The sequence below is a fragment of the Balaenoptera musculus genome, chromosome 2 (assembly GCF_009873245.2).
Source record: "Balaenoptera musculus isolate JJ_BM4_2016_0621 chromosome 2, mBalMus1.pri.v3, whole genome shotgun sequence".
NCBI classification, from domain to species: Eukaryota; Metazoa; Chordata; class Mammalia; order Artiodactyla; family Balaenopteridae; genus Balaenoptera; species Balaenoptera musculus.
The window spans coordinates 5,538,596-5,563,702 of NC_045786.1; the positions used below are offsets into that span (position 1 = coordinate 5,538,596).

Genomic DNA, 25,107 nt, shown 5'->3' on the forward strand with positions numbered 1-25,107 from the left:
TCCACTGGGCGCCTCCCGGCGGTCTGGTCCCGGAAGCCGCGTCCCTGCCCTGTAGGGGCTGCTGAGTTGGAACCCGCTGAGGAACGCATTCAGGGATGCCAGTCCTCCTCTGCTCTTGCCGACGGGGCCGAGGAAACGGGAACCTTCTTCTTCCCCAAACGCTCAGCACACTCTTGTAAAGAAATCCATTTCAAGAAGCCTCTACTGAAGTGCTCCTATAGATAAGCGCACGTGTAACAGTACAGGGTGACAGATTGTCGACGCAAGAAACGGAACACAGTGGGCATGTCCCAGGCACTAGCCCCTCAGGACAGGGTCCTGACTGACAGCATAGATCCCCTTTGCCTGTTGATGTGCATCGTTCAAAGGAAAGAGGGTTTACAGTGTACGCTTTTTACTGGCTGGTCCTTAATGCTCAGCATCTTGTTCATGAGCTTCATTCGTGTTGTGACACTGGTTACAGATCCAGGGTGCGACTGCCAAGTTCAGGCATCCGTTCTGCTGTTGATGGATGTTCGGGTCGCTCCCAGGCTCGGGCTGTCACCCGTAGTGCTGCTGTGGCCATGTGAACACACGTATTCCTCTCTGTTGGTTACGGACTAGGGGTGGAATTATTGAGTCATGGGGTGTGCTCTTGTGTACGCTTTACAATGGAAGCAGGAATCACCGAAACGGGGAAGACGTTTGAAACTTAGATATCAGGCAAAGGCTTAATGTTCTTGGTGCAGAATGAGCTCTCGCGGAGGTGCTGGTCAGGCCGCACGAGGTGCTCACTCAGTGCACTGCCCTCTTCCTAGAGAAAGTACTCACACCTCAAGCTTTTCTCTGAGAATTAGCTTGCTCCCAGATTGCTATCATCTGTACCAGCTGCTGGCGAACTTGTCTGGTTTGTAGGCTCACCTAGGGAATGTTTAAATGTTCCGGTGCTCAGGCTGCACCCCAGACCAGTGCAAGGGGAAACTCTGAATGTGGAAACAGGTGTCAGAAATTTTGCTCTTTAAAATAATATGTTTGCATCCACGCACCCCACAGCCTCGCAGCCACGGTCCTTGTTCAAGTGCAAACTGTTCGTTTTCGGCCTGTGGGAACCTCTTGTCGTTGGCTCTCCCATCCAGTGGACGTGAGCAAAGAGTAACAAGCTGTTCCCGGTGTGTCTGTGAATTCCCATCCCGGACCTGGAATCAGCTGTCCTCATAGAAACCCTGTTTTTGTTTGTCTGTCTGAGTGGGCAATATTTTGGGACCACAATCCGGGCTCCAGGGGTGCTCATTATTCCTGGGTCGTTCATGGTCTTTAGGCATTTTTAGCAGACAGAGCTAAAAAAAAAAACCAGTATATATATATACATACACACACACGCATATGTGTGTGTATATACGCAATATATGTATCTGTAGATATATACAGATACATATATACACATATATGAAGATTAAAATATCTAACGAGTTCATACTGGTAGGTCCAATTCAAATATGGGACTCTAAGGCTCTTAACTTCCTTCACACTAGTCTCTACTTTTCTTCCACTCTGAGAATCCTGATTGTCAGGGATACACATGATGTTAGAATATCTCACAGTTACTTATTTGGTACATTACACACAAATAGCAATGCTAATATTACCAACGCCAGTATTGCTGAAAAGAGTCGTGTTGTGCATATTCTATCCCCATTCTCCTCCTTTTTTTGTTTGTTTTATTATACTTCACTTTTTTTACAGCAGTTTCCCCTGTTGTTAACCCTCCAAAGTTTCCCCTATTGTTAACATCTGGCATTCATTCGAGTGATACTTTTGTTGCAGTTGACGAAGCAGCATTGATACATTAGTATTCACTGAAATCTGCAGTTTACATTGTCGGTAGCTGGTTGTGCTGTAACACACTATGGCTTTTAACAAATGCATAATATCCTACAGAGTACTTTCACTGTCCTAAATACCCTCTGTGTTCTACTTATTTTTCCCTCTCTTCCTCATTACCTCCTGCTGAACCCCAGGCAACCACTGAAATTTTATGTCTCTATAGTTTTGCCTTTCCCAGAATGTGATATAGTTGAAATCGTATAGTACGTAATCTTTACAGAAAGGCTCCTTTGACTTAGCAATATGAGTTTAAGTTTCTTCTGTGTCTTGTCTTGGCTCGATAGCTCGTATTTTTTATTATTGGTTAAGATTCCATTGTCTGAATGCACCACAGTTTTTTTGTCCTTTCTCATATTGAAGGACATCTTGGTTGCTTTCAAATTTTGTCAGTTTGCCGCTGTAAACATCCATGTGCAGATTTTTGTGTGAACATAGTTTTTTGACTCCTTTGGGTAAATGCAAAGGAACAGAATTACTGGATCATATGGTAAGAGCATTTTTGGTGTAATAAGAAACCAGCTGTCTTCCAAAGTGGCTGAACCGTTTCATACATCCCCCGGCAATGAATGAGAGTTCCTGTTGCTCCACATCCTTGTCGATATTTGGTGCTGTCAGTATTCTGGATTTTGGCCATTCTGATAGGTGTGTAGCGGTATCTCGTTGTTTTCAGTGGGCAGTTCCTTAATGGCGTGTCATGTGGAAAATCTTTTCATATGCTTGTTTGCCCTCTGTATATCTTCTTTGATGAGGTGCTGTTAAGGTCTTTGGCCCATTTTTTAGTTGGGATGTTTGTTTTCTTATTGTTGGATTTAAAAAGTGCTTTGTGTATTTTGGAAAGAAGTCCTATATCAGATGTGTGTTTTGCAAAAATTTTATCTTAGTCTGTGGCTTTTGTTTCCCTTTTATTAACATTGTCTTTCATAGAGGAGAAGTTTTTAATTTTAATGAAGTCCCAGCCAGTTAACACCTTTTTTTTTTTTTTGGATAGTGCTTTTGGTGTTGTATCTAAGAAGTCATTACCAGATCAAGGGCTGCCTAGATTTTCTCCTGTGTTGTGTTCTAGGACTTTACGCTTTTTTGCATTTTACACTATGAACCACCTTGAGTCAGTATTTGTCAAAGGTGTAAGTTCTGTGTCTAGATTTTTTTTTCTTTTCTTATGTAGATGTCAAATTCCAGCACCATTTGTTGAGAAGATTATCCTTTTTCCATTGAATTGCCTTTGCTCCTTTGTCCGAGACCAGTTGACTGTATTTGTGTGGGTCTGTTTATGGGCACTCTTCTGTTCCAGTGATGTCTTTGTTTTTTTCAATTGGTGGCTGTGGATTTATATGGTAAGTTTTGAGTTGGGACGTGTCAATTTTCTGAGTTTGTTTTTCTTTTTTAGTATTTTATTGCTATTTTGGGTCTTTTGCCTTTCCATATAAATTTTAGAATCAGTTTGTCACCATTCACAAAATAAACTCGCTGTGGTTTTCATTGGGATTGCGCTGAATCTCTAGATCAAGTTAGGAAGAACTGACTGGCCAGAGGTGGGACTGAAAGTTCCATCCCTGGCAACCAGCCCCCATCCTTTAGAAACTGCTGAAAGTCACCTCATTAACATAACAAAGACGCCTTTGTTTAGATTCATTGTGGTAGAGCCTCCTGTTTGGGTGTTGTTTAATACCTCTAGAGTTGATATAAGGAGAGAGTATTGTGTCCTGACTCAAAGCACTGACTTTGGAGCCATGGTCTTTATTAATTATCCCACTTTGCTGTTTATTTGTAACGTGCCCTTAGATCACTTCCTGGCTTTGTACGTCATTTTCCTCATTGATAAAATGGGAAAAATCTGCTGCCCCTCAAATAAAAGATGACATCAGTGTAGTACCTGATGCAGAGTAGGGACCTCAAAATGATCCTCAGGATCAGTCATTAGGATGTTCTGCATTTGTTACGCTGAGGCACAGGCTGTTCTCTGGTGGTGGGGGGGGGGGGGTTGGTTTGGGGCTGAAGAGTCTAATGGGCTTTGGGCAGGAGTGGAGGCATGGATGCCCTCAGGGGGCACACCTGTTTGCTGGATCTGTGTGTGTGGCGGGGAGACAGGCCAGTGGCAGAGGCTGGGGCAGGATTGTGGGAAGAGATGGAGGGGGGCCCCGTGGATGATCAGAAAACAGGTACCGAGATTTGAGCGCGGGGGCAGCTGATGACAGGGGTCGGTCCAGTAGACTAGGGATCTGGGACTGGACAAGGCAGCCCTTGGAGGTCAGGGTAAGGGTGGCGTGGGGGGAGCAGATGATGGCGGGGGCAAAAGCAGTGAAGGGCGGCCTGCGAGACCACCTCGCGTGCTGGGTGTGGGTGCCGGCTGCTGGCCCAGCGGCCCTCAGACACGCGGTGCCTGTCAGAGGACTTACAGCGCTTTGAGCTCGGAGAGCCACCCGGCCCTGCGGAAGAGGGTCAGAGATTCCGGCTCTTGCTGCTTCTGAAGCCACCAGGGAACAACATGGCTCTTGGGTTGAGGGTAAGAAGCGTGGAGGGAGGTTGAGCAGGGGGCAGAGAGAAGCCCACCCTCAGCCCCCACGCAGCGGCCTTCTCTGTTGGCAGGGACACAGGGAAGGTGAGAACAGAGCGGTTGGTCTGAAGTGGAAGGTGTGCGTGTATGACGTTGCCCATCTTCATTTGGGGGGAGAAAATGAACCGATGGACTAAGGCTCCTTTTTATCTTATTTGTATTTGCCTAGTAGAAAACTACGGTCAGAATTAATCAGATTCTTGTTTGGAAGCAGCTTTTAAAGGGTCCTGTCTACTTACTAGTGCTGAAACCTCAGGCCGGTTACCTAACCTCTCTGGGCCTCATTTTTCTCACCTAAAATTGGGAGGGAGGGCGGGCTTCCCTGCTGGCGCAGTGGTTAAGAATCCACCTGCCAAGGCAGGGGACACGGGTTTGAGCCCTGGTCCAGGAGGATCCCACATGCCACGGAGCAACTAAGCCCGTGCGCCACAGTTACTGAGCCTGTCCTCTAGGGCCCGCGAGCCACAACTACTGCAGCCCGCGTGCCACAACTACTGAAGCCCGCGGGCCTAGAGCCCGTGCTCCGCAACAAGAGACGCCACCGCAATGAAGAGTAGCCCCAGCTTGCTGCAACTAGAGAAAGCCCGTGCACAGTAACGAAGACCCAACGCAGCCAAAAATAAATTAAAAAAAAAATGCAAAAAAAAAATAAAATTAGGAGGGAGGCAGAGAATAATAGTGCTGTCTGTTAGCGTTATTGTGAGGAATACATGAGGTAATAAAGTTTTTAGAACCCTGGCCGCCACATTTTAAGGGTTTGGTAAACATTAGCTGTTGTGGTTACTATTTTATTTTAACATTTTTTAACATCTTTATTGGAGTATAATTGCTTTACAATGGTGTGTTAGTTTCTGCTGTATAACAAAGTGAATCAGCTATATGTATACATATACATATATCCCCATATCTCCTCCATCTTGCATCTCCCTCCCACCCTCCCTATCCCACCCTCCCTATCCCATCCCTCTAGGTGGTCACAAAGCACCGAGCTGATCTCCCTGTGCTATGCAGCTGCTTCCCACTAGCTATCTGTTTTACATTTGGTAGTGTATATATGTCCATGACACTCTCTCACTTCATCCCAGCTTACCCTTCCCCCTCCCCTTGTCCTCAAGTCCGTTCTCTACGTCTGTGTCTTTATTCCTGTCCTGCCCCTAGGTTCATTAGAACCATTTTTTTTTTAGAGTCCATGTGTATGTGTTAGCATACGGTATTTGTTTTTCTCTTTCTGACTTACTTCACTCTGTAGGACAGACTCTAGGTCCATTCACCTCACTACAAATAACTCAATTTCGTTTCTTTATATGGCTGAGTAATATTCCATTGTACATATGTGCCACATCTTCTTTATCCATTAATCTGTCGATGGACACTTAGGTTGCTTCCATGTCCTGGCTATTGTAAACAGAGCTGCAGTGAACACTGTGGTACTTGACTCTTCTTGAATTATGGTTTTCTCAGGGTATATGCCCATTAGTGGGATTGCTGGGTCACATGGTAGTTCTATTTTTAGTTTTTTAGGGAACCTCCATACTGTTCTCCATAGTGGCTGTATCAATTTCCATTCCCACCAACAGTGCAAGAGGGTTCCCTTTTCTCCACACCCTCTCCAGCATTTATTCTTTGTAGATTTTTTGATGATGGCCATTCTGACCGGTGTGAGGTGATACCTCATTGTAGTTTTGATTTGCATTTCTCTAATGATTAGTGATGTTGAGCATCCTTTCATGTGTTTGTTGGCAATCTGTATATCTTCTTTGGAGAAATATCTGTTTAGGTCTTCTGCCCATTTTTGGATTAGGTCGTTTGTTTTTTTGATTTTGAGCTGCATGAGCTGCTTGTATATTTTGGAGATTAATCCTTTGTCAGTTGCTTTGTTTGCAAATATTTTCTCCCATTCTGAGGGTTGTCATTTTGTCTTTTTTTATGGTTTCCTTTGCTGTGCAAAAGCTTTTAAGTTTCATTAGGTCCCGTTTGTTTATTTTTGTTTTTATTTCCATTTCTCTAGGAGGTGGGTCAAAAAGGATCTTGCTGTGATTTATGTCATAGTGTTCTGTCTATGTTTTCCTCTAAGAGTTTTGTAGTGTCTGGCCTTACATTTAGGTCTCTAATCCATTTTGAGTTTATTTTTGTGTATGGTGTTAGAGAATGTTCTAATTTCATTCTTTTACATGTAGCTGTCCAGTTTTCCCAGCACCACTTATTGAAGAGGCTGTCTTTTCTCCATTGTATATTCTTGCCTCCTTTATCGAAGATAAGGTGACCATATGTGCGTGGGTTTTTCTCTGGGCTTTCTATCCTGTTCCATTGATCTATATTTCTGTTTTTGTGCCAGTACCATATTGTCTTGATTACTGTAGCTTTGTATTATTGTCTGAGGTCAGGGAGCCTGATTCCTCCAGCTCCGTTTTTCTTTCTCAAGATTGCTTTGGTTATTCGGGGTCTTTTGTGTTTCCATACAAATTGTGAAATTTTTTGTTCTAGTTCTGAAGAATGCCATTGGTAGTTTGATAGGGATTGCATTGAATCTTTAGTTTGCTTTGGGTAGTAGAGTCATTTTCACAATGTTGATTCTTCCAATCCAAGAGCATAGTATATCTTCCCATCTGTTTGTATCATCTTTAATTTCTTTCATCAGTGTCTTATAGTTTTCTGCATACAGGTCTTTTGTCTCCTTAGGTAGGTTTACTCCTAGGTATTTTATTCTTTTTGATGCAATGGTAAATAGGAGTGTTTCCTTGATTTCTTTTTCAGATTTTTCATCATTAGTTCATAGGAATGCAAGAGATTTCTGTGCATTAATTTTGTATCCTGCTACTCTACCAAATTCATTTATTAGCTCTAGTAGTTTTCTGGTAGCATCTTTAGGATTCTCTATGTATATCATGTCATCTGCAAACAGTGACAGTTTTACTTCTTCTTTCCGATTTGCATTCCTTTCTTTTTCGTCTCTGATTGCTGTGGGTAAAACTTCCAAAACTATGTTGAATAATAATGGTGACAGTGGACATCCTTGTCTCGTTCCTGATCTTAGAGAAAATGGTTTCAGTTTTTCACCATTGAGAATGATGTTTGCTGTGGATTTGTCATATGTGGCCTTTATGATGTTGAGGTAGGTTCCCTCTATGCCTACTTTCTGGAGAGTTTTTATCATAAATGGGTGTTGAATTTTGTCAAAAGCTTTTCCTGCATCTATTGAGATTATCATATGGTTTTTCTCCTTCTATTTGTTAATATGGTGTATCACATTGATTGATTTGCATATATTGAAGAATCCTTGCATTCCTGGGATAAACCCCACTTGATCATGGTGTATGATCCTTTTAATGTGCTGTTGGATTCTGTTTGCTAGTATTTTGTTGAGGATTTTTGCGTCTATATTCATCATAGATATTGGCCTGTAATTTTCTTTCTTTGTGACATCTTTGTCTGATTTTGGTATCACGGTTTTGGTGGCCTCGTAGAATGAGTTTGGGAGTGTTCCTCCCCTGCTATATATATATATATATTTTTTTTTAATTTATCTTGGACAGATATAGCCTGTCAGGGACATAGACAGTTTTTGCATTTGTCTTACTTTTGGTATGTATGTATGTATGTATGTATTTATTTGTGGCTGTGTTGGGTCTTCGTTTCTGTGCGAGGGCTTTCTCTAGTTGCAGCAAGCGGGGGCCACTCTTCATCACGGTGGTGCGCGGGCCTCTCACTATCGCGGCCTCTCACTATCGCAGCCTCTCGTTGCAGAGCATAGGCTCCAGACGCGCAGGCTCAGTAGTTGTGGCTCATGGGCCCAGTTGCTCCGCGGCATGTGGGATCCTCCCAGACCAGGGCTCGAACCCGTGTCCCCTGCATTGGCAGGCAGACTCTCAACCACTGCGCCACCAGGGAAGCCCCCTCTGCTATATTTTGGAAGAGTTTGAGAAGGATAGGTGTTAGCTCTTCTGTAAATGTTTGATAGAATTTGTCTGTGAAGCCATCTGGTTCTGGGCTTTTGTTTGTTGGAAGGTTTTTAATCACAGTTTCAATTTCAGTGCTTGTGATTGGTCTGTTTACATTTTCTGTTTCTCCCTGGTTCAGTCTCGGAAGGTTGTGCTTTTCTAAGAATTTGTCCGTTTCTTCCAGGCTGTCCATTTTATTGGTATAGAGTTGCTTGTAGTAGTCACTCATGATCCTTTGTGTTTCTGCAGTGTCAGTTGTTATATTTTAACATTTTTGATTCTAATGAGTGGTTATAAAGTCCCCAGTGTTGCATATTGATGTAGGAGGCATTACATGTATATTAGTTCTTTCTTTTCTTCTCTCTTCTGTGTTTCTGACAGATTCGAATAATTCAATTCAGCCTTTCATTTTAAACATGAGGAACTGCGCTCTAGAGAAATCCAGTGATTTTTTATTTTCCTCAGTATTCTCATGGAATTACAGTCTGCGTCTCACACTGCTTGAAACTTGGTATTCTAGCTGTGCTTGAGACCCTTTATGTAACTGTCATATGTATTCAAGATAGAAAGGACTTTCCACTCAGGTTTATACTCTTTAATGATAGGCGTCTCCACCATCTTGAAAAGAACACTCCCCCGACGTGTGAATATTGTTTTTCCAGTTTAGGAAGAATAAGCTCAGGAGGCGGAATCTGGAAACCTTGGTTAGAGTCTCAGTTATGATTCTGGGGGAGCGGGGAGTTTGTGGGGAACCTTAGAAAAATCACTTTACCTCTTGGCCACAGTTTCCTTATCTGTAAATTAAGGAGCTGAAGCTTTTTCCTGTAACTGATTTCTAAAAGTACACCTATTTTAGGTTACACAATTAAAACAGTTTATGCTAGAAAAATTATTCAATACAGACAAGTAAAAAAAAAAAAAAAAAACTGGGTTGGGGGAGAAGGTAGGTACGTAGATATAGAATAAAATTGACTCTGGACCTGGAAGCTCTTACTCACCCTGAAAAAACTTTGCAGCAATTCCCTTTTAACGGGAGTTTCGAATCAGCTTACCTCCTTGTGGTGCTGATATTCTGCCTTGTGTGGTAGTTTTCTATCGCCTCCCCTCATTACAGAGTAAGCTCCTTGAGGGCAGTACCTGTGTCTCACGCGTATTCTGCCTTTGTCAACATAACTAAGTACCGTGCCCTGCAAACACTTTTAACTCCCTGAGCCTTCGTTCATGTCATTCTCCTCATTCCCCAAGAGCAGTGAACAACCGTGAACCGTAGGTAGCTCCCTGTGTTTTCCTCTTTAATTCTCCCAGGCATGTTCAGAATGGAAAATTTTTCTTTGTCCTTTTTCCTGAAGGAGAGACTGTAAAGCGATGTGTTTGGATGGGGAGGATATGGGCTCCATGTTGTCAGTAACACGGTGCCTTGGGTCCAGCGTCTTTTGACTTAATGGCCCAGGAGACACAGAAGCCCCAGTCTGTGACCAGCTCATGGGGGTTCTCAGCACGTGTGAATTCTCTGCTCTTATTTGCGTAAAGGAAGACGTATCACATGGTTAAAAATCATCATATATGATAAATTGTTTTCTGTTGAATGAAAAAGCAGTTAATTATGCTTGAGTGACCATTTATCTGCAAATAGGACTCGGTCAAGTAACCAGTTTAGAAAACTTGCTACCAAAGAGTTTCCAACTCACCACAGTAGCTGGTTGGGGAGGAAAGGAAAGCTTTCATACCCTGGTGATTTTTTTTTTTTCCCCCTGAAGTTTTAAACTATGAACGAAATTCAAAAGAAATGTTCTTTTATGATTCTGGGTGTGTTGATGAATACGGTATTTGTATTACATCTTGGTGTCAAACGTTTTATTGTCTGCCTTCACTTAAATATACTGTCAGAAGCTGCATGCTTAAGAAGATCTGAATCTGCATCCTTCTAGCAGGGGTGCAATAACTTCAGCGTGTGACGCGGGCGGGTATTTTAATCACACATCTTGGAGACACGGGACCCAGAGTGGCCAGCGTGGCTGTGTGGTGCTCACGTGCAGCCTCTCCCGCAGCCCCGCCGAGTCTCTGAATCCGGGTTATTTAGGGCTGTCGCTGTTGCTAGCCTACCGGGAGCCCAAATGGAAAAGGCTTTGGGACCATCCTTTATTTTCAGTTCAAATGAATTCTTCTTTGTAGTCAACAACTTTGGGAGGAATTGAATTCACAGAGGGTACTGTTTGCAGTGTAATCTGCAGACTTGCACCGAATTTGAAAGCTGCCCACCCTGGAATTGTAACACAAGTCAAAGGTGACCCTCTTTGAACATCCCAGAGGGTTTGGCTGTTCTCCCACTGCAGTATTTGATAGCTCAAGAGCCGTCCAAAAGGGGTAAACTAGGGACTTCCCTGGCAGTCCAGTGGTTAAGACGCTGCACTTCCAATGCGGGGCCGTGGGTTCGATCCCTGGTGGGGGAACTAAGATCCCGCATGCTGTGTGGCGAGACCAAAAAAACAGTAAACCGTTTGTCTTCTGAAGGTAGCGGTGTCTTTCTGATTGCTTCCATGGGAGCGCAGCCTGTGAAATGAACTGACGGTTACAATCCAGGTTTTGGTGGCCAGTGTTCTAGAATCTTCCGTTGGGAACCCAAAGATGCCCAATTCTGACCTGCGACAAGGTGGCAGAAACTTTCAAGTCCCATATCACTGTGTGCGTTTCCAAGTCTCACTCCCCTTGTCTCATCCTGGCTGTGTTTTTTCCTCTGGATAGAAGCGTCATTCTGTGAAGCTAGAACTTTTTATCCTTTCTAAAGTGCCCCCAGAGGAGTAACTTGCTTCTGATTGCCAGACTGAAAACCAGAGAGACGGTTTCCAGTGTGGCACATCATTGTGATATGGTGGGTTATTTGGAAAGTAGGTCTGCCATGTCATCATCTGGTGCTGTGGATTTCATCCTGCTTACTTTTCTTTCCTCACGCTGCCTACTTGATGCTGAAGAAGAAGGAAAGAAAAAAAAAGACTGTGTCTGTTTTAAAAAATAACATCTGCTTCCACGTGTTATCTAGAAACCATGATTCTTTTTCTAGGAGTTTAGCTAGTCCTTTGATTTTTCTGAATATTTTCCATTGTAATACCGCCTGTTCCATCCGGTCCTGTGTCTTCTCTGTTTTCCATCTCTTCACTCAGAGAAGCCTAGAATTGCTTCCATAACCTCCAATTTCCATGTATCCTCCAAGTCCAGTTTCAGTGCCTTAAAGCATTTTTGGATGTGTCATCCCACAGTAAATGATGTCTCCTTCTTCTTTTTTTTTTTTTTTTGACTGCACCACAGGGCTTAGTTCCCCGACCAGGGATCGAACCCTGGCCCCCTGCAGTGGAAGCGTGGAGTCCTAACCACTGGACCGCCAGGGAAGTCCCTGTGATGTCTCCTACTGATCTCCTGTTATCCTTTCAGATACACTTCTCTTGTGCCCACAATCCTTTTATATCTTGCAGTTTAGGATTTTGGTGCATATTCTGTGTCACCTAAATTGAGGGACCGTGTGGCATATCACGCAAACCAGGACACTTTTGAGGGCAAGTGGGCGAAATCCAGGACTGTCCCAGTCTAACGAGGATGCACTGTTGACGTTACTTCTAACAGAATCTCCAAGGAAGAGACCATGGACACTCTGAGCGTGCCTGGTAAATATCCAGTCCACGCGTGCCTGAATGGGTCCTTGATGGAAATTATTGGAACAACCAGTTGCTTCTTGAGCATTTAGCATTTTCTTTCTTTTTTTAAAAAAAAATTTTATTTATTTATTTTTATTTTTTGGCTGTGTTGGGTCTTCGTTGTTGCGCATGCGCTTTCTCTGGTTACGATGAGTGGGGGCTACTCTTCGTCGTGGTGCACAGGCTTCTCATTGTCGTGGGTTCGCTTGTTGTGGAGCACGGGCTTCAGGCACGCGGGCTTCAGTAGTTGTGGCATGTGGGCTCAGTAGTTGTGGCTCACGGGCTCTAGAGCGCAGGCTCAGTAGTTGTGGCACATGGGCTTAGTTGCTCTGTGGCATGTGGGATCTTCCCGGACCAGGGCTCGAACCCGTGTCCCCTGCATTGGCAGGTGGATTCTTCACCACTGCGCCACCAGGGAACTCCCGAGCATTTAGCATTTTCCAGCCACTTCCGTCCTTGGCTGGAGAATAAACCGTCATCAGTCACACATACAGTGCCAGCCACCTCACCCCGCCCCACCCCCTTCCCCTTCAAACAGCTCCCTCCCCACAGTTCTCTTTCCCACTGTTCGTTTTGGCCTGATAGAGTGTTCACCCACATACCATTTCTTTTTTTTTTTTTTTTTTTAATAATTCGGAGGTTCTTTTTTTTTTAACTTTGGGTTTATTTATTTATTTATTTATTTATTTTTGGCTGTGTTGGGTCTTTGTTTCGTGCGAGGGCTTTCTCTAGTTGCGGCAAGTGGGGGCCACTCTTCATCGCGGTGCGCGGGCCTCTCACTGTTGCAGCCTCTCTTGTTGCGGAGCACAGGCTCCAGACGCGCAGGCTCAGTAATTGTGGCTCACGGGCCTAGTTGCTCCGCGGCATGTGGGATCTTCCCAGACCAGGGCTCGAACCCGTGTCCCCTGCATTGGCAGGCAGATTCTCAACCACTGCGCCACCAGGGAAGCCCCACCATTTCTTTTTGTTTGTTTTTGTTGTTTTTTTTTTTTTAATTTTTATTTGAGTATAGTTGATATACAATTTGTGTTAGTTTCAGGTGTACAGTGAAGTGAATCAGTTCTACATACACGTATATCCACTGTTTTTTAGATTCTATTCCCATGTAGGCCATTACAGAGTATTGAGTAGAGTTCCATGTGCCATACAGTAGGTCCTTGTTAGTTATCTGTTTTATATATAGTAGTGTGTATGTGTCAATCCCAGTCTCCCAATTTTTCCCTCCCCCACCTACATACCATTTCTTTTTTGCTTTTTTGGCTGCATTGGGTCTTCGTTGCTGCGCACGGGCTTTTCTCTAGTTGCAGCGAGCGGGGGCTACTCTTCATTGTGGTGCGCGGGCTTCCCATTGCGGTGGCTTCTCTTGTTGCGGAGCACAGGCTCTAGGTGCGCGAGCTTCAGTAGTTGTGGCACACGGGCTCAGTAGTTGTGGCTCATGGGCTCCAGAGCGCAGGCTCAGTAGTTGTGGCGCACGGGCTTAGTTGCTGCGTGGCATGTGGGATCTTCCCGGACCAGGGCTCAAACCTGTGTCCCCTGCATTGGCAGGCGGATTCTCAACCACTGCGCCACCAGGGAAGTCCCCACATACCGTTTCTAAAGGCTAGAGACAGAATGGTATTCAAGGCACGGCAGCAGTTAACTGAGTATGCCAACACAGTTTCTCAGTTATTTAGCTGACTTTTGGAAGTGCATCCTACTTTGAAAATGCCTCAGCAAAGCACGGGTTAATATTGCTTCAGGAATTTTAATATCAGTGTGTTGTCACTGTTCTGGTGCCGCTGCTTCCTGACAGTTCATGACTGGCAGGACCGTAAGGTACGATATTCCTGCAGCGGGAGATTTCCCAGTGTGTGGTTAGGGTTAGCAGGGCAGGTCAGTGGGGACAGCCTCGTTCCATTTCGCCCACATGATTGACTAGGGTGGCTATTGTACTTTTAAATAAGCCATTCTATTTTGGTAGACCTTTTCTACTTCTTTTTTAACACTGCAGTTTCCATAGGAAACCCACAATGGACTCACCATGGCCAAGTGGAGGGGAGTGGCAGGTTGCATGAATATGTCTGTTGGTCCTTGGTCTTTGCCTGTCACAGGCTTTGTGATTGATTCTGTGATTTCAATTCTGTCCAACTTAACTGCTCTCCCCGCAGACCCAGCCTGGAGTCCTTTGTTGCCCTAAATATTTCCTCAAAGATCTTTTATTAACTTTTTCTTTTCTGCTCTAATTTTTCTCCCTCTTACCTACTTTAGCATGTAGCCCTGTAACAATAATGAGAAAGAAAAATACATCTAGTGGTGTGATCAGGTGAAGCAACAAATGCATTTCTCTTCTCTATTTAAAAAAAAAAGAACTTTCAAACTTACTCATTTTCTCCCCTGCTAAATGCTTGTAGAGAAGACAGAATGAAAAGGTTGAAAAGGCCCAACTTTTCCTAATTAAATCTTTCATTGTGAATATTAGCTGGGAGAAGAGCAAAGTTTTTTTCTTTTTAATTATGGTAGTTGTGATATTTTAGGAAAAATTAAGGCAGGAGGCGATCAGATTATCAGGGGTTGTTTGCTTTTGTAATCAGAATTGATTTCTGTGACACTCAAATAGAGTGGTTTGCTAGTGTGAGAGGCTGCTAGTTGTCTGCCAGTTTTGGTTTGCCCCATCTTTGTGGGTTATAAAACCCCTAATTGTATCTGGCGTGTGGTCACTTGCAATCCAGGCTATGTTTCCCCACCTCTTTTGCATCTAGGCATCACTGTATTACAAAATGTTGATTAACTACTTGTAAATGGAAGTGCCATGTGCAATTTCTTGGAAGAATTGTAAAGGAGGAAGGCTTTTTTCCCATTTCCATCTTCCTAAGGGGAATGCAGGCACGATGGCTAAGCTCAGGCAGCCTTTTTGGAGCATGAGGTGGGATCCATGAATGGTTGAGCAACAAGATACCAGGAACCTCTGGACTGCCCGTGTGTAAGTGAGAGAGAAACTCTTGTGTAACTCCTGTTATTTGTGGTTTGTTCTCCTGTGATACTGACCACTGCCTTAACTCATATATATCTCTGAATCTATTTCATCTGGTTTTGTATGAGGACAGCTCTTGGAGATTTTTTGTCTTCATATCAGACTCTATGCCTCAGAGGTAAAGGAATGCTTTATCTGGTGGACAAGAACAGTCTTAACTCTTATAAATACAAATGTGTGAGATGTTCTGCAGTGTCTAGAATCTAACTTGTCATGTAAGAAGCCATCATGGTGATGCTTTTAAAATCACAAAAATGCTCTTCCCCTGTGCTTTGCCTTTCTCTTCCTCCTCCCCTAAGGTTTCAATCCTGGAGCCAGTAAGTGCAACAGGAAAAGAGGCATTCAGGTGTTGGGGCGTGGGCGTGGTGGCCCAGAGCGGGGTGGGGAGCCTGTCTTGGGGGTCCAAACCTAAGCAGGACCAGGGGTAGGAGGTTGGAGGTGCAAGTGAGGAGGGTGAGCCAGACAGGTGTCCAGGTAGGAGGAAAGAGTATGGGGAGATGGATTCCTGCATTAATACACGGGTGCATAGTTGAAAGAACCCAAAAGGTTCCACAGAGCCCACTCACCCAGGGAGTTAATAAGGGCACAGGACATAGCTTAGCAGGGGTTAGAAAGCACAGGCGAACGTCAGGGTTCCCAGGGGCTCACTGGTGCAGCCCCCCAGGCTTGTTTCTTGGTTGCTTAGGGCATACTTTATCTCCAGGTAAGAACTTTCAAGACATATTCAACGAAATGAGTCTGGGTGTTGGGAGTGCGTGGGCAGAAATGTCTAGCGCTGTCTTCTGTGCCCGACTGGTCAGGTGCCTCTAACCAGGTATAAGCCAGTGACCTACACATCCCTGGACATGTGAACAAGCTGGTCCTGGAGCCTCCAAGGTGTTTGCAACTTTGAACAGGACATGACACATCTCGAGCTCACCTACTCATCTGGATCTTGACCCAGAATCAGTGTCAGACTTCCAGGTGTCCCTGCAGGTCAGCATAGAGCCACCCCAACCCAGCTGTAAGATAACCCTGCTTCATGCAGTTATATGTAGGGGTATCGATGGTATACATAAGTAGGTTAAAAATAATGGACGCAGAGTTCTCGCTGTTAGAGAAGGGAGTTAACAAATAGGAAACGGAGAAAATGAGAATGAACCGTGCAGTGTTGTATTGGAATCCATCTGTTGGTGTGAACTTGGGATTCAAGTTCAGATGTGTGTGTACAGATCGGTACAGATGTGTGTGTGTGGGTGAGTGTGTGTATTCTCTAATTCTGTGCACGGAGAATACTGAGCCCCAAAATAACAATGAGCACATCTGGTGCCCAGATTTTGGCTTGTAAGTACTATTTTCCACAGAATCAGCTCATTGGAGAAATGGCTGATTGATTCCAAGCCTGTGGCAGCAAAAGTACAAGACAAGCTTGACTATCTCTTGCCAGAAAGCAGGGAAGTACTCAGAGAGTGATGGGGACATGTCAAAAGGACACTGAGACATTTGGTGAAACTTGGTTGGGGGCTGAGGATTAGATGGTAATGATGTATCATGCTCAGGTTTTGACTTTGGTGATTATATTGTGGTTTTGCAGGAAAATGTCTTTGTAGGAATACCCTAAAGTTTATGGGACATCAAGCCAACAGCTTAATCTCAAATGGGTCAGGGCAGAAAAGCAGGTCTTTGCATTGTATTGTGAACTTTTCTCTAACTTTGTGAGAGGTTGAACAATAGAAAAACACTCAAAAATTGTGGTCAGCGATGATACGTATTTTTTTCAAGGATGCTGGGGTCCAACCCTGAGACTTCTTGAGAAAAAATATTTGTCTTATTATTCCTTTATGGAAAAAACTCTGTTGCATTTAAATAACGTTCTTATAGAAAGAGTATTGGAAAAATGTTTAAATATGTTTCTTCACTAATACATCTGCGTTTAAAATTGTAATATAAAGTATACTGTATTTAATTAGTATATTTAGTATATTGTGTATAATCATTTAGATTTTAATTTATATATAAATATTTAACATATAAATAAGTAAATAGGGGTGTGTGTATGTATATATATATATAACTTATATATATATACCCACAAAAATAAAATATACATATAGCTTGCTGACCATGCAGTGAAGTTTTAGAACCCAAAGTAGAAGGCAGGTCACCTTTTTCCATCTGGCTTTTTTTTTTTTTCCTTTTCTTTCTTTTCTTCTTCTTCTTTTTTTTTTTTTAATGGATCTATATGTATATTTTCTTTCTTGGTTGTTGGAAAAACCTTTTTTTCTTTTTAAAGCAGATCTAATCTTTTTCAGCAGACTAAGCCTCCATGATAATGTCCGAAATTGGTGAGCAATCTGCTGGTGCTTTGAAATGTCAGCCAAAACTTGTTGAGAGGAACTTGTGGAAGGTTCTTACCAGGATCATTGGAGAGCCTGTAGCAGCGTTTCGGGGTTGACCGTGGGCTCGGGCGGTAGGGTGATGCGGTCTCCCTGTCTTGATGCGATGGTTTGTTTAAGCGTGTGGGGAAGTGCGGGAGGAGTTGTCCCTCTCCGGGCTCTGGGCCGGGTCTCCTGACCGGTCCCGTTAGTGAGGTGGGCTCTTGCGGCTGGACCACTGGGCCAGGCCGCCAAGCGCCACTAGCTGTGTCCCGCGTCGTGTCTGGCCCTCGCGATGCTCGTCGCCCTGCGAATGGCGTAGCTTCTCCTGATTTGCTTTAACATTGAACAGACAGTCCTCTGTGAACCCCTGCTTCTGTTTTTGTGAGCAGTAACACTCCACCCTGTGAAAATAACTTAGCCCTTCACCTTGTAGGAGTGTAGGTGTACTTTGGGTACATTAACTGACTGTGTGATTTCTTTTTTTCTTTTACAGTCACCCTGTCCCACATCACCCAGCTGGTCCTCAGTCACAACAAGCTAACAAGTAAGTCAACGCTGTCCTCTGTTACACAATTTCTGACGTTTAGGGGCTGTGGCAGTACTGCTGATTCTTCTGTTTTCCTTTAAAGGCACTAATGACAAATGATAATTTAGGCAGACCGAGAGGTTACTTGGGCGACGCTAAGGGACCGGAGCAGATGGTGGTCCTGTGTTCTGTAGTTTGCTCTCTTTTGCAGATTCTTCCCTATCATGTGTGTAAACTGAAGAAAGACAGTGACATTGTGTGTCTGGAAATGGTCCCCTTAGGGCATGGTAAATGCTGCAGTGACCTGAAATGCTGAGACTTTCATCATTATTTCAAAAAAAAAAAAAAAAAAACTTATCAAAAAGAGGAGGGCTTCCCTGGTGGCGCAGTGGTTAAGAATCTGCCTGCCAATGCAGGGGACACGGGTTCGAGCCCTGGTCCGGGAAGAGCCCACATGCCACGGAGCAACTAAGCCCGTGCGCCACAACTACTGAGCCTGTGCTCTAGAGCCTGTGAGCCACAACTACTGAAGCCCGCACGCCTAGATCCCGTGCTCCGCAACTACTGAAGCCTGCACGCCTAGAGCCTGTGCTCCGCAGCAAGAGAAGCCACTGCAATGAGAAGCGTGCGCACCGCAACAAAGAGTAGCCCCCGCTCGCCGCAACTAGAGAAAGCCCGCGCGCAGCAATGAAGACACAACACAGCCAAAAATAATTTAATTAATTAAAAAAAAAAGTTAGAATAAGAGTTCTTTGCTTTCATTTATACTTTCTCCTCAAAAGGGGAAAATGTAACTGTTGCTATACTTTTCTTCCCTGCTTGATGGGGGAAGAAGAAAAGCCCAAAGTTGTAAAAATTATATAAACTTGCATCTGCGTTTTTCAAGTTCTTGAGTCTGGTTTCCAAGGAAAATTGTCCTGGGCATTGGCAGTGGTACGGTTAACGTATAGTAGATTTCATACCTCTTTGTGAAGTGTATCTTCTGTGAATAATTGTGGGCCATTTTATTTTTAGAGCTGTGGCTTTAAAGGTTTTAATGGCAGGGACCCACTCTGCCGTCTCATTTCTGATTGACGGTCACTTCTTTGTGCTTGCCATATTTCCTGCAGACTTGAATGATTTTTCTAATCATGTGGCCGGAATTTGTTAGGGAGCTTTCCACGTCCAGTGAAACCAAGCAGAACGTCATGTTGAGGGATTTGTGTCGCAAATTTATGTGTGTGTGTGCATTATATACAGCTCGAAGCAATGTCACAGAGCTGTTGATTACTGAGAACTGAGTGGCAGTTAGGGCCCCTCGTGTACAGCAGACAGGCATATTAGTTCATTTTTAGCAAAATCACATGTTTGTATGGCAAGGACAGAGGGGCACAATTGTCATGTTTGTGTATCGGGGGCCCCAGCAACTGAAAGTGAGGCTGACAGGTCACGTGTGATCATTATTGTAACAGGTAATATGCTGCCACTTTCATTGTTTTTGTAGCAAATGGTCCTACTCTTCACTGAGACCCTAATCCCAGTTCAGAGGGGATTTGCAGTTTGTTTTGGAGGGGGGACTTCATGATCCCTAAATTCCCCCAGATTTTGTGAGCAGAAATTCCCGAAGCTCTCTGTCGTTTAGCTCATGAACATATTTCTTAATTGCCAAGCTTACTACTGTTGTTAGATCTTGCACCATCATCAGAGCAAAAGTTTCCATTGAAACAAGAAAGCCAAACATGTTTTATTCCTATTACACCATTAATTGATCTGGTCCTTAAAAAATCTTTCAGGTGGTTGTAGTTTATTTCTTTTTAAATGTCCACAAAGAGAGAAATCTCAGGGATCAGGGAATCAATTCGTCTTTCCGGGCATGCAACATGAGATTAATTTGGGGAGGCATAAGGCATAAATACAGAGTTAAATTGTGTCTGCTGTTAAAGAGGTTCTCTGTGAATGGATCCAAACTTTTTATTTCTTTCTTCCCTTTCCCCCCCGCCCGCCTTTCTCCCATTTGAGACACTCTTGACCTAATCCAGTAAGCTCTAATTAATCGTCTTGGTAAATTCTGTTTCGAGCCACTGTGAGTGGTGTCAGTGACACCCGATCTGTTCCACTAAGGTCAAATGAGCATCTTTTACTACTTTTCTGGCATTTAAGTGAATGGCTTTGCTCTGGTTTTCCCAGTGTTTATAGCAAATACGTCCATTTGATGGAAATATAAATATGCATTACGGGGACGTGGCTGAGCCCACCTCCTGTCACTTTTTATTGTAATCAGTGTCTTTCACTTCCCGTGGTTTTTAACGGGGACTGGCTGACAGCACCGCGTTCAGACTCAGACTCAAACGATGAACCCCTCAGCGCTGCTTTCATCTTGCAGAAGTGTGTGCGTTTCTCTCTTCGTGTGCCAGTTACACCGTCGTGATGTCTCCTCTTGCGTACGTAGGGAATGAATCACCAGCCTCGTCACACTGGGACCTTGATCTGGGGACAGCTCTCGACTCCACGGACTGAGTCGGTACCTGTAGGGCCGTTGGAACAGTGTGGCACTCGCACCTTTTCATGCTGGTGGTTTTGACATCAGTGGGTCCGCTCAACGCAGTACGACTGAGGCCACGTGGAAGGGGGAAGCGGGCTGATGGCCCCTAAATCCCCCAAGATTTTGCGAGTGGGGGTTCTTGACGTTTTCGACACAAGAGTTCGTAAACGTCTTTCAGAGTTGTCAGTGTGATCGCTGTTGGCGGTTCCTCATTATCACAGCGACACGATTGACGTTTCAACCTGGGGCTTGGGGCCCTGCTGATGGGTTTTGGTGCAGTGACTGGGGGGTGACCCTGCCGGCAGCAGCTTGCCCGGGGACACCTTCCCCCGATGCACTGAGGGAGTGGGAGGCCGGGTCGCGAGTGAATCTTCTCCTTCTGTGTTTTTGCTGTGACTGGGCGGGTAGCTCTCTGGGCCCCGGAAGGAGATGCTTTTCTGGCTTCAGAGGAAGGCTGAGGTTCTGACGCCGGGCCGCCCCGCCCCTCCCTTCCCCCCTTGCCCGCCCCCACCCTCCGCCCATCCTCCTCCCGCTCCCCTGCCCGCCAGGGCCAGCCGGAACGCTCTCTTCCCCCAGTGCCTGTTGTTCACAGACTCTTGACACCAGCCTGGCCCTTCCTTGTCCTCCTGTTCCTTCCTCTCCAGAGTTATCTTAAGCTTTGTTGAAGGCAGGGACCATGTCTTGTTCTTTTTTTTCTTCATATTTATTTATTTATTTGGCTGCGCCGGGTCTTCGTTGCCACCTGCGGGCTCTTAGTTGCGGCATGCGCACTTTTAGTTGTGGCATGTGGACTCCTTAGTTGTGGCATGTGGACTCTTAGTTGTGGCATGTGGGCTCTTAGTTGCGGCATGCGGGATCTTAGTCCCCCGACCAGGGATCGAACCCGGGCCCCCTGCATTGGGAGCACGGAGTCTTAGCCACTGGACCACCAGGGAAGTCCCTGTTATTCTGCTTTAAGGCCTGATGCTGAGTGCACAGCCGCTTCCCAGTCAGTCCTCATGGAAAGCAGTAGCGGTTGCTGGGAGGGAGCAGACAGGGCCAGCAGGGCCGTGGGGAGGTAGCTGGCCTCCGTGAAGTGGTCAGTGCAGGAACCCGGTAGTTTCCTCAGGATCAGCTGCTTAACGGACTTGGTTAGTTGTGACCACTACACACTTCTGTTTCTGAACTACTTACGGGCTCATTTCAGATGCGCTGGGCTGTGAGTGCTCTAGAGAAACAGAACCGTAGGTCCTGGAAATTGCTGTCTGCGTCCCCTTCATAGGGGCCCTTTCATCAGTAAGGAATGATGTGCTAACATGGTACAGGCGGACCTCGCTTTATTGCACCTGGCAGATATTGCGGGTTCTTTTTGGAAATTGAAGGTCTGTGGCAACCCTGCGTCGAGCAAGGCTGTTGGCACCATTTTTTTCCTACAGCATTTGCTTACCTCGTGTCTCTGCGTCACACTTTGGAAATTCTCACAGTATTTCAAACCCTCCACCAGCAAAAAGATGACAACTCGTTGAAGGCTCAGAGGATGGTTCGCACTTTCTTTTTAGCAATAAAGTACTTTTTAAGGTCTGTACATTGTTTTTTAGACATAATGCTTTGCACACTTAATAGATGACAGGATAGTATAAACATAACTGTGACAGGCACCAGGAAGCCAAAAATTGGTGTGACTCAGTTTACTGCAGTAATCTCTTTACTGTGGTGGGTGGTCTGGAACCAAACCTGCATTGTCCCCAAGGTGTGCCTGTGCTCCTCGGGGACACCTAAGGACCCACGGTGGGGAAAGCTGGTATCATGACCACCCATGGGTGTTTTTTTCCACCCAGCGACCCTTGTGGGCTCAGCTGAGTTTCACTTCTCCAAAGGGAAGTGAAGACCTATACTATCCTAGGTCTCCAGGTTTGGGACCTGCTATTCTTTCACTTAGTTTTATATACTTAAGGTCCCAGATGATTTACTAATATTTTCATACAGTGAATTGTAGGTTAAGTTTCTTGAAATTAGGAACCCTGTCATATGCTTATATATTGTACCATCCCACAGCAGCGCCAAAAGCGTGCAGAACATGAAATAGACACTCAGTTAATGCCGGTTGATTAGTGGGTTGGTAGGTGGTATGTTTTGCTAAGTCCCAGCAGTCCGAGATGATAGACTTGCTTGCTCTCAGTGTTTCTAAGATGGGGACGCAGCATTATTTCAAAGGTGATCTTCCTGTGTCTCTGCTCTCCTGCCTTTGTGATGACTCTCCCTTGTAATAAGCCAGTGTTAGATGAGTCTTTTTCAGTCTGCGCCTTACCTGATCCCTGGTTTTTATGGTATTTGGGAGTATTAGCTTTGTAAATGTTTTTCTGCTTGTTTTCAGTCTTAAAGAGGAATTTCTTTCTGAGACAACCATTTTAAGACTTGTCCACTAGAGGTCACTGTTGGGATACGTTACTTTTTTTTTTTTTTTTTCCTCCTCATCTTGTACTAAAAGATTAGAAACCAAATTTGTGTTGTCAGACGAAATTTTTTTTGCAAGCTTCTCGGCTCCGTCCAACAGGGATGTTACTACTGCCATTTACATAATGCAGTTTTACCATAATTAATGTAGATAAGGAGGTATGTTATTTTTCTGTTTGGCTCCCAAAATTTAAGTATACATTCAGTGTTACGTGTCATTTTTAGTGTTTATTATGGCTACTTTCTCATGTTAGAAACTTTTCTTCCAGTCTGTTTAAAGTGAGAGGATTTTATTGCCTTTTATAGTATTTTTCGTATTGAGTATATATGAGATTTTTTTTCTCCTGTGGAAGAAAGAAGTTTAAAATATATATGTATGTGACTAGATTTTAATTTAAAAATAACCGTGCATTTTGTGCATATTTAGACTGATTCTTTTACTGAATGCCACTGTGTAGGGAAGAATACTATGCATTGTGAAATGAATTACATTCTGCATCACTGATAAAACAGTCTCTGAGCATTAATTTTTTTAATGTGATGTTTTTCTTAATTTTAAAAAGAATTTCATTCTTACAGCCAAACCTATGTACAAATATTGCCAGCACCTTAAATATGACAACAGTATTTATTTTCATTTTGGGACCCATGCGTGTTAAGGACTAAACCCTCATCATTTTCTGCAAGATGCAAAGGATGTCTTTTTGCTTTGCACAAACACTGAGCAACCAGCTCTATGTAAACCTTTCATAAGTGTGGGTCTCTGAATGTAATTGATTAGTTTTATACTTTGAACTTTTAACTGTCATGTAAAACATTCTCTTGAGATATTAGCAGCTTTGCCGGCCATTTGAAGCCTTAACTGTGACCCTGTCTTGTCATTTAATGTGTCAGAAATGGCTAGGCAGGCAGTAAACCTAAGTGTGATGGCAAAACTTATTTCTTTTTTTTAATGGACTGTTTCTTATTAGTTATAGCTTATATATGAATTCAAAATTACAGTGAACAAGACAATACTAGGGTATTTTCTTTAGTGATTTCAGTAACTTCTTTATAAAGATAATATTCTAAACACATGGAAGCTAATGTAATGTTTTAAGATTTTATGCAGATGTATATATTGATAGGATCTCTACTGTACGTGTTATTATAAAGGAATTAAGGAGCATGTTTTGCATGAAAATATTGCAGTCTCAAAATACGCAGGTCCAATTATAACGAAGAAAAGTAAGCAGTTTTTAAAAAGCATAATAAATTGAAACCCTTTCCGACAGACATAATAGATTGTTGAGATGAATGAGAAAAATTAACTGTCCCAACTTATAAGAATGACCTTCACCAGCCTTCCAGCACCTTCCTATTGCCAAGTGTCTAGTTATTGCCTCTTTCATAGATTATTTGTCATGCTTTATGCAAAAGTTCTTGTGCATGGCTTGTATGAAATTAAACTATGAGAGAGAATATGCAAAATAAATCGCCTCTCTGTCATGAATTTACCTTGTGACAGTATCAAAACAACTTGCTGTTTGCATTTTAACAGAGTTCGAATGTATTTATAATACAGAGGCTTTGATCAATAGCTTATTTTTTTAATTAGTGCACATTCATCAGTCTGTTCCTGGGCCATCATTTGAAAGATTGGATTGGAAAAAATGTATACATAGTATTGAGCCAGACAGCTATTAATCGAACAGTATCTTTCCGATGGTGCCACTGGTTAGGTACCGTTTAAAAAATCACCTGTGGTTGGGAGTTTGTTGTTTTGGGTTTTAGTAAGGAAGCATGCAGGGCCGTCACATGGAAGCATCTGTTGGCCCCGTGGTCCAGAACCAGCACAGTCCAAGACCAGCGGGTGAAGTTGAAGGTGGGTTTCGAGGCAGTTGTATCCTCCGCTCAGACACTTGTCATCCTCTGATCTCTTTCATGTCAGCCCCACCATCCCAAATGTACCTACTGTAGAATTCCTCTTCTTGGAGTCCTGCCCTGTGCTAAGAGGAAGCAAGCTAAGGGTAGTGTGTTAATTCTTCCACAATAGATTTTTAAATGGAACGACTTCAATTATGGGAATTTCAGAAAGGTGGCAGGCTGTGGAGATCATTATGTGCGGGCTGGTGGAACCTGTCACTTTCCAAACCCTAGCTCACCCACTGCGGGGAGCTGATCTTGGAAAGGGTTTCTTTTACTATTTTTTTAAAATTTAAAAAATTTAAAAAAAATTT

At 43.9% G+C, this 25,107-nt stretch overlaps 1 protein-coding gene across 3 annotated transcripts in view; it reads left to right on the forward strand.

The window, feature by feature from the left end:
- Positions 1-25,107, forward strand: part of RSU1 (Ras suppressor protein 1) — a 195,916-nt gene that overhangs the window by 7,080 nt on the left and 163,729 nt on the right. For all 3 annotated transcript variants that reach the window (XM_036843196.1, XM_036843198.1, XM_036843197.1), the window contains exon 3: positions 17,902-17,952. In XM_036843196.1, the coding sequence (XP_036699091.1) occupies positions 17,902-17,952 (51 nt within the window). The remainder of the gene's footprint in view (positions 1-17,901; positions 17,953-25,107) is intronic.